Consider the following 10,406-nt stretch of genomic DNA (forward strand, 5'->3'; position numbering starts at 1 on the left):
TCCTGAACAATATATTAACGAATATCTGACACGTCTTCAAATGTCTGTGCAAATGTTAGTGCGAAATACAGTGAAAGATTCGCTTAAGATGTGCTGTTGCAGTACTATTACACACATGCACGCGCGCGCGCACACAAACACACAGACACACACACACACACACACACACTATTTAGTACACTAAGTCGATGCTTGGTATCATAGACATGACTGTATGAAAGAAAGTATTAGTGAACTAGCGAAGATTGTGACGCCTAAGTAAGAATTGGTCGATGGCCCATTGACAAAATTCGGACGCTACAGAGTATGTATTCGCTGTTGACTTTCAGTATTATGTCCAGTAGTAACACTTACATGCGATTTGGCTTCATAAGAGTAAAATACACAAAAATAGCAGAGATTCGAAGCGGAACAACACTACACAATACTACGACAACTCTCCTACTGAAGAAGTCTTGTACTTTTCGTAATTCCAAACATAAAATTACACCTTTTGTTGCTTGTTCCGTGTACACCACATTCTCGTTTAATATCACTTCTTGCAACCGCTTTCCCTAAGAGACGGAGTATATTGATGATACAGTTTCAAATGTCGCTGAATTTTGTCTTACCGGTTCGTTATACAAAAAGTTATACATGCAGAAGAAACGCTTAGTCTGAATGACTGATATGGAATGAGAATACTTCCATAACTTAATAACATAAAGATAAAATTTAAAATATGCATGTGTCTTCATTCACACTGTAGTTTTGAGCACAAAGTATTGTTTTTACATCCAAATTTTCTTTTATTTTTCAGAAATTCATACATACAAATTATGTTTAAGTTAGGAAATACGTTACATCGGATTTTGTTGTCATGTACATTCATCATGTTTCCTCCACTGTAACCTTGTTCTATAATCATGCACCTAAGTAGTAAAGTCGGAAAAAAGTGAGAAATTAACTGTGCTCCGTATACCATATAAACATAATTGCTAGTATTCCCATGTTGCAATCCAATAACCAAACTTTCTCTAAAATAAATATGTCACAAATATAGCAAAATTACTTGTACTGGATACATTTACTCTATTTGGTAGACATAAGTTTCAAGAGAGAATCGGAATGTGTAAATCAAAAGTCGCGATAATCTCTTAACTTTAGGAATATGCGTTCAAAGAAGGCACAAAGAAGCTTCAAGTGAAATTCTGATATCAGTAAAATTCAAGGACTGTGAGCTAACCGAAATAAAGAGTTACAGATGTATTTACATTCTTTGTTGGATCCCATAGAAGTCCGGAATACGGATTTCGTGTGGTGTGGCTTCCTTGTGATTTCTGAATGTAATTCGAAGTGCCTTCCAGTTGAAAGGCTTAGGTAAGCAGAGAGTTAACGGTGAGGCTGGGTGCGTCGGCCACCACTCTCTTGAAGTCTGCATATTCGCAGCAGTACGAGTAGCCCATCTTCTGGTTATTGGCCTTCCAGGTTAACCAGCTGATCTTGGTGCATACGTCTTTGCAGATGAAGTAGTCAGAGCCAGGGTTCTTAATGTACGGGTTGTTTACACCTAGGAACACTACAGCTGCCTTAGTATCCTCTCTATACAGAATCTTCCAAAAGAGCTTCGGCACTGGAATGTAGTTTGTGCCGTTAGTATAAAGGTACAACTCCGTCTCGGCATTTCTCTTGTTGGGCAGCGTTGTGATTCCGTGCGTACCCGTGTAGATTTGCAGCTCGACGAGGTTTCTTGCAACATAGGAATGTACATTGTCCTCCATGGTTTTCCAGTTGCCACCATTGAATGTTTGCCACTGCGGTGCAGCATTCATGTAGAAGAATGTGACGTATTCCTGCGCGCCAAGGCTGAAATCAGACTTAGCAGTGAGGTGTCCTTTGGAAAGGAAGTAGTCGGTCGTTAGAGAAATGTACCTGGACCCCAAGTTAGGGTCCTCCAGCAGTTTGCCGACCGTGTCGATCTGCGTGGTCCTTCTGTATTGATTATCCATGTCAATGTTGGGGAAGAAGGTGCCATTCAACCAGTCGGGCCGGGGGAAACCGGCCTGGCTGCCCCCTATTTCGCGGACCATCGTGAAGTGGTCGTACACCGTGCTGTAGGAGCGAACGTCGAAGCAGGCGTCGATGAGCGTGTAGAAGTCGGGGCCGACCTGGAAGCCCAGCTGGATCTCCTGATACTGACTTCTGCTGCCGCACGTTTTGGCCGGATTCCTCTCCGATGGTTTCGGCTGGGACACGCATCGGAGATCACTGAAGTTGTAGGCCGTACTGCCGATGGTGAAGGTGGTGCCGGAGAAGCAGGTGGCTGTCGCCAGCGGCCGTTTCGTCACCACGAGGGCGTTGTCGGGACACGCGACGATGATCTGCTGGTTCTGCCTGAGCAATATTTTCCCCGAGGAGTCCGGCGTGACGAAGCCGTGCACGTCTTTGCTTCCGCCGGGCTTCAGCAGCAGCGGCTGAGGGTAGGGCATCTTGGATTTGTTTACGTCCACCGAACAGCCTGTAATTTGAATAGAAATGTCATTATAACTGAACTGATAACTCAGTTTCACAACAGGCTGCAAAAATATAATTGCGTAGGTTTCCGCGGCCAGAGTCAGTCGACATAAACGTTTTCTGGGTATGGTACCGCGTCATAATGTAAAAAAACCACTGCTACTGGAGGAAAGCAACGTCTCGGCCACGATTGCAGCGGCCTTCTTCTGGGTCTTGCTAACCACCTCAGATGAACTTTGGAACCAGGTGAATGCAGCTTCGATATCTGTATAACAGGACGCCATTCGCTCCTCAAACGCGTCCATGCCGTCACGCACGCAACAAGCTATCAGGGCCCATGGTGGATCCTGTGCCTAGCAGGCAACAGGACAAATGCTAAATCGAAGAGACTGAAATGTTAATCATTTCTGCAGAACATACTACTGTACATGTCCTCTGAATATGAACGTCCTATCTGTAATTGTTCGCCAACGGCCTTGCCACAGTGGCTACACCGGTTCCCGTCAGATCACCGAACTTAAGCGCTGTCGGGCTGGCCTAGCACTTGGATGGGTGACCATCCAGTCTTCCGAGCGCTGTTGGCAAGCGGGGTGAACTCAGCCTTGTGAGGCAAACTGAGGAGCTACTTCATTGAGGAGTAGCGGCTCCGGTCTCGGAAACTGACATACGGCCGGGAGAGCGGTGTGCTGACCACATGGCCCTCCATATCCGCATCCAGTGACGCCTGTGGGCTGAGGATGACACAGCGGCCGGCCGGTAGCTTTCGGACTTCATGGCCTTTTCGGGAGGAGAAGTAGTAAAGTATCTCTAACTGTTCAAGGTGCTCTGTTTTATCTGAACATGAGTATATAATAGGTAATGTACGAGGGGATATCAATAAGTAATGCAACACATTTTTTTTTTCTAAAGGCAGCTTGGTTTTATTCAGAATTCCAGTACATCATATCATTCTCCTTTCTTTTTGGCTACAAAATTCTATTTTTCAACCCATATTATCGTTGAGTGCGACGGCTTTACGTCACCTTACTGGCAGGTCCTGTATACCCTCATAATGCCACTCTACTGGTCGACATGTTGCTGTATCAGGGCACTTTGACCTATTGAATTACATCCTCTTACCGGTAGCCATACCCATCATTCCTGGGGAGTGCATCTTTCATTGAGTCAGAGAGATGGAAGTCGAAGGTGAGAGATCCGGGCTGGGTCTTCCCAGAAGAAGGCCACTGCAATCGTGGCCGAAACGTTGCTTTTTCTCCAGCAGCAGTAGTTGTTTACATTATGATGCGGTACCATACCCAGAAAACTTTTAGGCTGCAAAAAGATTAGAATATAGAATGCTGTCAAAGAATTTGCGCACAGTAAGTCTGACATTTTCTCACCGACAGTAATTCATTTACTTGAAATTTTTATCAAAGTCAGAGCAAGAGTTTGCTGTTGCTTCATCCAAAATCACAAAACAGGTTAACCTACCCAAGCGAGAGTGAAATACACTAAGATTTCAAAAAGAATGTAATACACTGCTGCCCATCGAAGTTGCAACAACGGAAATATGTTGTTGTTGTTGTTGTGGTCTTCAATCCTGAGACTGGTTTGCTGCAGCTCTCCATGCTACTCTATCCTGTGCAAGCTTCTTCATCTCCCAATACCTACTGCAACCTACATCCTTCTGAATCTGCATAGTGCATTCATCTCTTGGTCTCCCTCTACGATTTTTACCCTCCACGCTTCCCTCCAATACTAAATTGGTGATCCCTCGATGCCTCAAAACATGTCCTACCAACCGATCCCTTTTACTAGTCAAGTTGTGCCACTTCTCTTCTCCCCAATCCTATTCAATACCTCCTCATTAGTTATGTGATCTACCCATCTAATCTTCAGCATTCTTCTGTAGCACCACATTTCGAAAGCTTCTATTCTCTTCTTGTCCAAACTAGTTACCGTCCGTGTTTCACTTCCATTCATGGCTACGCTCCATACAAATACTTTCAGAAACGACTTCCTGACACTTAAATGTATACTCGATGTTAACATTTTCTCTTTTTCAGAAACGCTTTCCTTGCCATTGCCAGTCTACATTTTATATCCTCTCTACTTCGACCATCATCAGTTATTTTGCTCCCCAAATAGCAAAACTCCTTTACTACTTTAAGTGTCTCATTTCCTAATCTAATTCCCTCAGCATCACCTGATTTAATTCGAACATTCCATTATCCTCGTTTTGCTTTTGTTGATGTTCATCTTATATCCTCCTTTCAAGACACTATCCATTCCGTTCAACTGCTCTTCCAAGTCCTTTGCTGTCTCTGACAGAATTACAATGTCGTCGGCGAACCTCAAAGTTTTTATTTCTTCTTCATGGATTTTCATACCTACTCCGAATTTTTCTTTTGTTTCCTTCACTGCTTGCTCAATATACAGATTGAATAACGTCGGGGATAGGCTACAACCCTGTCTCACTGTCTTCCCAACCACAGCTTCCCTTTCATGTCCCTCGACTCTTATAACAGCCATCTGGTTTCTGTACAAATTGTAAATAGCCTTTCGCTCCCTGTATTTTATCACTGCCACCTTCAGAATTTGAAAGAGAGTATTCCAGTCAACATTCTCAAAAGCTTTCTCTAAGTCTACAAATTCTAGGAAAGTAGGTTTGCCTTTCCTTAATCTAGCTTCTAAGATAAGTCGTAGGGTCAGTATTGCCTCATGTGTTTCAATATTTCTGAAATTTTATTGTAGGGGGAACAAACGACTAAAGTGGTCTGTTAGTTTGTAATCGCAGTTAGCAGCGACGTTAAATCACTTGTGGTACCTCCGCTACTGGCCACATTCACAGCGCCAGCAGCCCAGCGTGAAGGGAATGTCGGTCCACATCGAGTGAGCGCCAGAGGCGCATTCTGCAAACTCGCGTGGGATAGTCCAGCGGATGCCCTAGCCTCGCTTAAGAAAGGGAAGAATGTGGCGAACATTGTAAAACGTTGAGATAACCGACGGACCCATTCAAACACTGAGATGGAGCGCAGATACAAAGCACCAAGATTTCGCACAGAGAGGCGTGTGAAACTAAAGAACTGCGGAAGAAGTCACCCGGCTTAAACAAAAAAAGTTTCCTGTGCGGTAGAGTGGTTGCTTATAAATCACAAATTCCAGAAAATTCTTAGACGAACCCGAAACATGAGACTATCTAGGCCTCAGGCAGAGACAGGAGTTAGAAAGAAGTTTTGCGTGGTTGCTTTCACAGCAACTAAGGAACGAAGAGAAACATTGGAACAATATGCGACCAAAGCTGATAGCAGCGCGACAATAAAAACGCGAGAAAGACACCAGTTTATCAATCACACATCAGCTCACACAAGATAGAAAATTGCCACCCTGCACAGGAGGCGTAATCATGGAACGGCGATCAGTCATCAGGTGGCCTTGCAAATTTAGTCCGCCAATGACAGCGCCAAGAGGAGGAAAAATTCGGCGCGTCTGTGAGCTTAGAGAGTGATGAAAAGCGAAGAGGACAGTTGGGGAGACAGCGTGGAAGCAAGAGGACGTGGGGCCCCTCCACCCATCGCTTACATCTGCCTCCCGACACCGTTATATCTCTGTTTCGGCTGCGGCAACACACACCGACATCGCGGATACCGTACCTGGCCATAGGAGGCTCGCTAATGAGAGCTGCGAAGGAAGAGAGAAGGAAGTAGGTTACAGTATGCATGTTCGCCCAGTGCTTGAATACTGCTCAGCAGTGTGGGATCCGTACCAGATAGGGTTGATAGAAGAGATAGAGAAGATCCAACGGAGAGCAGCGCGCTTCGTTACTGGATCATTTAGTAATCGCGAAAGCGTTACCGAGATGATAGATAAACTCCAGTGGAAGACTCTGCAGGAGAGACGCTCAGTAGCTCGGTACGGGCTTTTGTTAAAGTTTCGAGAACATACCTTCACCGAAGAGTCAAGCAGTATATTGCTCCCTCCTACGTATATCTCGCGAAGAGACCATGAGAATAAAATCAAAGAGATTAGAGCCCACACAGAAGCATACCGACAATCCTTCTTTCCACGAACAATACGAGACTGCAATAGAAGGGAGAACCGATAGAGGTACTCAAGGTACCCTCCGCCACTCACCGCCAGGTGGCTTGCGGAGTATGGATGTAGATGTAGACGTCACCGCTACGAGGCGACACGCCGTAACGGCTCAGCGTCTGCTGCCGATGTCGCCACACGACGAACGACCGTGAACGATGGTGAGATGATTCATTCCCCTTCCACCCCCCCCCCCCAGTCCCCACTCCCCTTTTTCCCCCTAAATAAGTGAGTCGTATCCACGCCGAGTTAAATCGGCCTTCAGATTTGTAATTTTATGTAGAAAAAGTACAGTGATAAAAGCTAATGTCACATTGAAAAGGAAATTGTGTAAATCAATAGTGATGTCATAGAAACAGTTCATTATTTTTGTATTTCGCATAATGCGCAATAACATGTGCAAATAGCCTATTGGAAAACGTCGAAAGCTCCAAGACATATGTCGGATAATGCCGTTGTATACAAAGAAGACTTGGCTAGAACGTTGTAGCGAAATGCAAGAAGACCTGCATAAGATCGTTACTTGGCACAGGGAGCGGCAGTTGACCCTCAACATACACAAATGTAAAGTATTGCGCGTTATTATATGGTTACAAGACTGCTAAACACGCGCTGGAAGCAGTAACATCCAAAATGTCTAGAAATGTGCTTACGAAGCGGTTTAAAATGTAACGACCACATGAAACTAGCCGTAGGTGTGCCAGGTTCCAAACTGACTCATTGGGCTACATCTGAGGAACCGTGGTCCCGCCAGGAAGGAGATGGTGGAGTCTCATACTCCTTCACAGAGCGTATGGGAACGATGCGGGAGACCCGCAGCGTCTTGCTAGGCAAGGTTCTAGTGGAGGTGGTTTTCCATTGCCTACCTCCGACCGAAATGGGGATGAATCGAAGACGACACAACAACACTCAATCATCTCGAGGCAGGTGAAAAACCCTTGACCACGCCAGGAATCGAACCCGGGACCTCGTGCTCGGAAGCGAGAACGCTACCGCGAGACCACAAGCGGCGGACAGGAAGGAGATAATATAACGAAATCCTTTCTCGACTGACACCTCAATATTGCTCGGTAGTTTGGGACTCGCACACGTACAGTACGGATGGTGAAAATAGAGAATACCCACAGAAGAGCAGGGCCTTTCGTGACAAGTTCGTTAATCGCCAAAGAGTCGCGGAGGTGTTCAACTCCAGCGGCTGTAGCTACAACAAAGGCTTTGCCAAGCACAGTATGGATTGCTGTTTGGATTCCATGAGAGTAGTTTCTTGGAAGAATCAACCTACGTACTACTACTTGCTATCTATATCACGCGAAAATGGCTTGAATATATAGTTAGAGGCATCCAAACTCAGACGGAAGCTTGGTAACAATCGTTCTTCCCGCGTAATATTTGCGGCTACAACGGGAAAGCTGGAAGAGTTAATGGTACACAAAGTACAACCTCCGTACACAATAAGGTAGCTTGTGGAGTAAAGCCACAAATGTAGATGTAAATGAGGAATAGATGGACAAGAGAAAAAATGGAAGAGTAAGCAAAACTGGTGTTTCAAAAGTAAGTTTACATTGAGCTTCGGTTCCCAGTTTGGACGTAAGGCAAATAGACACGGACTATAATGGAAAATGAAGAATTTCACCGTGAGGGACGAGGTGTGGTACGTGTTGGGGTCAGCACTGTACCTGCGTGGGGCTGCGGGGAGGCGTGGCCAGCCATGGCGAGAAGAGCCAGCAGCAGCAGAGCGGCCATCGTGGAGTTCTTCGGACTGAAGAGGCCGCCCGTCGCCACGCGCTTATATTGCGGCGCGTGCCCACTATCAGGTAAATTTCCGCAAGTGGCTTGAAGAAACCACTTCTGGAAGTCGACAGGACATGGAAGCACCCACGGAAGCTGACTCCCTTTAATTTCGTAATGTTGTAGAAGCTGCTTTCGCAACCTAGAGAAAACGTTTCCTAGTTCCTTGTACCTTTCTGGAAGTACTCGCCGAACTTGCCAGTTGCTGCAAGTTTTTGAGACACTCACAGAAGTTGTGCGTGGACAGTACGAAATGTCGGTGTTGAAGTACTTGTTGACCACTAAAAAAAACGCAGCAGTTAATTTAAAGAGTCGAGTGTGTTCCTGTGTTGTGTGACACACACAATACGTGGTTTTCAAAAACAGAATTAAGAACAGGGCGCACTGTAAAATATTCTGTGGAGTTTGAAATTAGAGAAGAGGAGACACGTAAAAAAATTCACAATTTGCGCACTCAGTATCTCCAGGCAATTAATTAAGCGTTGACACGAAAAACTATACGAATTGGAGATGATTTGTGTAGAAGTAAATGGGATTTATTTCATACTTACGTTTCACGCCTACTCACCAGAGGAAAGAGACGACAATTGGATGAGTGAAGCAGATTTAATATTCATCAAAAATGTTTATTACTACAAATGTATATAGGTTTACGCTCACATAAGAAATCATCTGAAATTTAAAGTCATCTGTATCGCCTTTCTTGTTCTCCTTCTAGTGATACAGAGTAATCTGTAAATTCATTTCGCACTTCCTTGGCTCACGGGTCAGTTATGTATGTTTATGAGTTCCAGCGGTATATTTCTGTCTGCTCTTTTTGTATTTCCGCCAGCCTCCTGGAGTTTTTAAATCTTGAGAATCAAACGTACCATGCGGCGAATGAATGGAATTGGTGCTGTCGTATTTTACTACAAAGTTTTGGAGTGCACAAACTGCTCTGAAAATTTTTTGGCGTAGAAGAATTAGCGTTCATAGTCAAAACATGTGCATGTAAGTCCCATAATTTTCAAATACAACTATTTCGCGTTGTTTGACTGCTTAAAAAAAAGGATATAATCACTAAAGTGCCAAAGAAACTGGTATAGAAATATATATTCAAATACAGTCATGTGTAAACAGACAGAATACGGTGTTGCGGTCGACAACGCCTATATAAGACAAGTGTCTGGCGCAGTTGTTAGATCTGTTACTGCTGCTACAATGGCAGATTGGTTCAAATGGTTCAAATGGCTCTGAGCACTATGGGACTCAACATCTGTGGTCATCAGTCCCCTTGAACTTAGAACTACTTAAACCTAACTAACCTAAGGACATCACACACATCTATGCCCGAGGCAGGATTCGAACCTGCGACCGTAGCGGTCACGCGGTTCCAGACTGACGCGCCTAGAACCGCACGGCCACACCGGCCGGCCAATGGCAGATTATCAAGATTTAAGCGAGTCTGAATTTGGCGTTATAGTCGGCGCACGAGCGATCGGATACAGCATCTCCAAAGTAGCGATCAAGTGGGAATTTTCCCGTGCGATCATTTCACGAGTGTACCGCGAATATCAGGAATCCGGCAAAACAACAAATCTACGATAGTACTGTGGCTGGGAAAAGATCCTGCAAGAACGGGACCAATGACGACTCAAGAGAATCGTTCAACATGACAGAACTGCAACCCTACCGCAGATTGCTGCATATTTCAGTGCTGAGCCATGAGAAGTGTCAGCGTACGAACAAAATAACGAAACATCATCGATATGTGCTCTTTTTTTTTCCTGGGCCCGTCAACACCGACGTTGGACTGTTGCCGACTGGAAACGTGTTGTCTGGCCGACGAGTCTCGTTTCAAATTATATCGAGCGGTTGCACTTGTACGGGTATGAGGACAACCCCATGAGTCCATGCACCTTGTATGTCACCAGGGGAGTGAGTAAGCAGGTGGAGGCTCTGTAATAGAGTGCGCCGTGTGCAGTTGGAGTGAATTGGACCCCTAATACACCCATTGTGCATTCCGACCGACTTCGGCAAATCCAGCAGGGCAATGCGACACCCCATACGTCCAG

The 10,406-nt window shown here is 45.1% G+C and overlaps 1 protein-coding gene and 1 pseudogene across 1 annotated transcript; one reads left to right on the plus strand and one right to left on the minus strand.

Annotated features, from left to right (window-relative positions):
• Positions 1-782: 782 nt before the first annotated feature.
• Positions 783-8,313, minus strand: LOC124793520. Its single transcript, XM_047258027.1, has 2 exons — positions 8,241-8,313; positions 783-2,497 (listed from the first exon to the last, which is right to left on the minus strand). The coding sequence occupies exons 1-2, from the start codon at positions 8,305-8,307 to the stop codon at positions 1,356-1,358; spliced, it is 1,209 nt and encodes a 402-aa protein (XP_047113983.1). The 5' UTR covers positions 8,308-8,313; the 3' UTR covers positions 783-1,355.
• LOC124722031 lies at positions 2,960-3,077 on the plus strand (annotated as a pseudogene).
• Positions 8,314-10,406: the final 2,093 nt, after the last annotated feature.

Source organism: Schistocerca piceifrons, chromosome 1 (genome assembly GCF_021461385.2).
Source record: "Schistocerca piceifrons isolate TAMUIC-IGC-003096 chromosome 1, iqSchPice1.1, whole genome shotgun sequence".
In the NCBI taxonomy this organism is placed as follows: domain Eukaryota; kingdom Metazoa; phylum Arthropoda; class Insecta; order Orthoptera; family Acrididae; genus Schistocerca; species Schistocerca piceifrons.

What these genes read in the sequence shown, in the direction of transcription:
- LOC124793520 (XM_047258027.1), bottom strand. Translation starts at nt 8,307, where the DNA reads ATGGCCGCTCTGCTGCTGCTGGCTCTTCTCGCCATGGCTGGCCACGCC. An exon ending in CTCCCCGCAGCCCCACGCAG is followed by an intron (nt 2,498 to 8,240) that starts GTACAGTGCTGA and finishes TTCAAATTACAG; the next exon opens with GCTGTTCGGTGGACGTAAAC.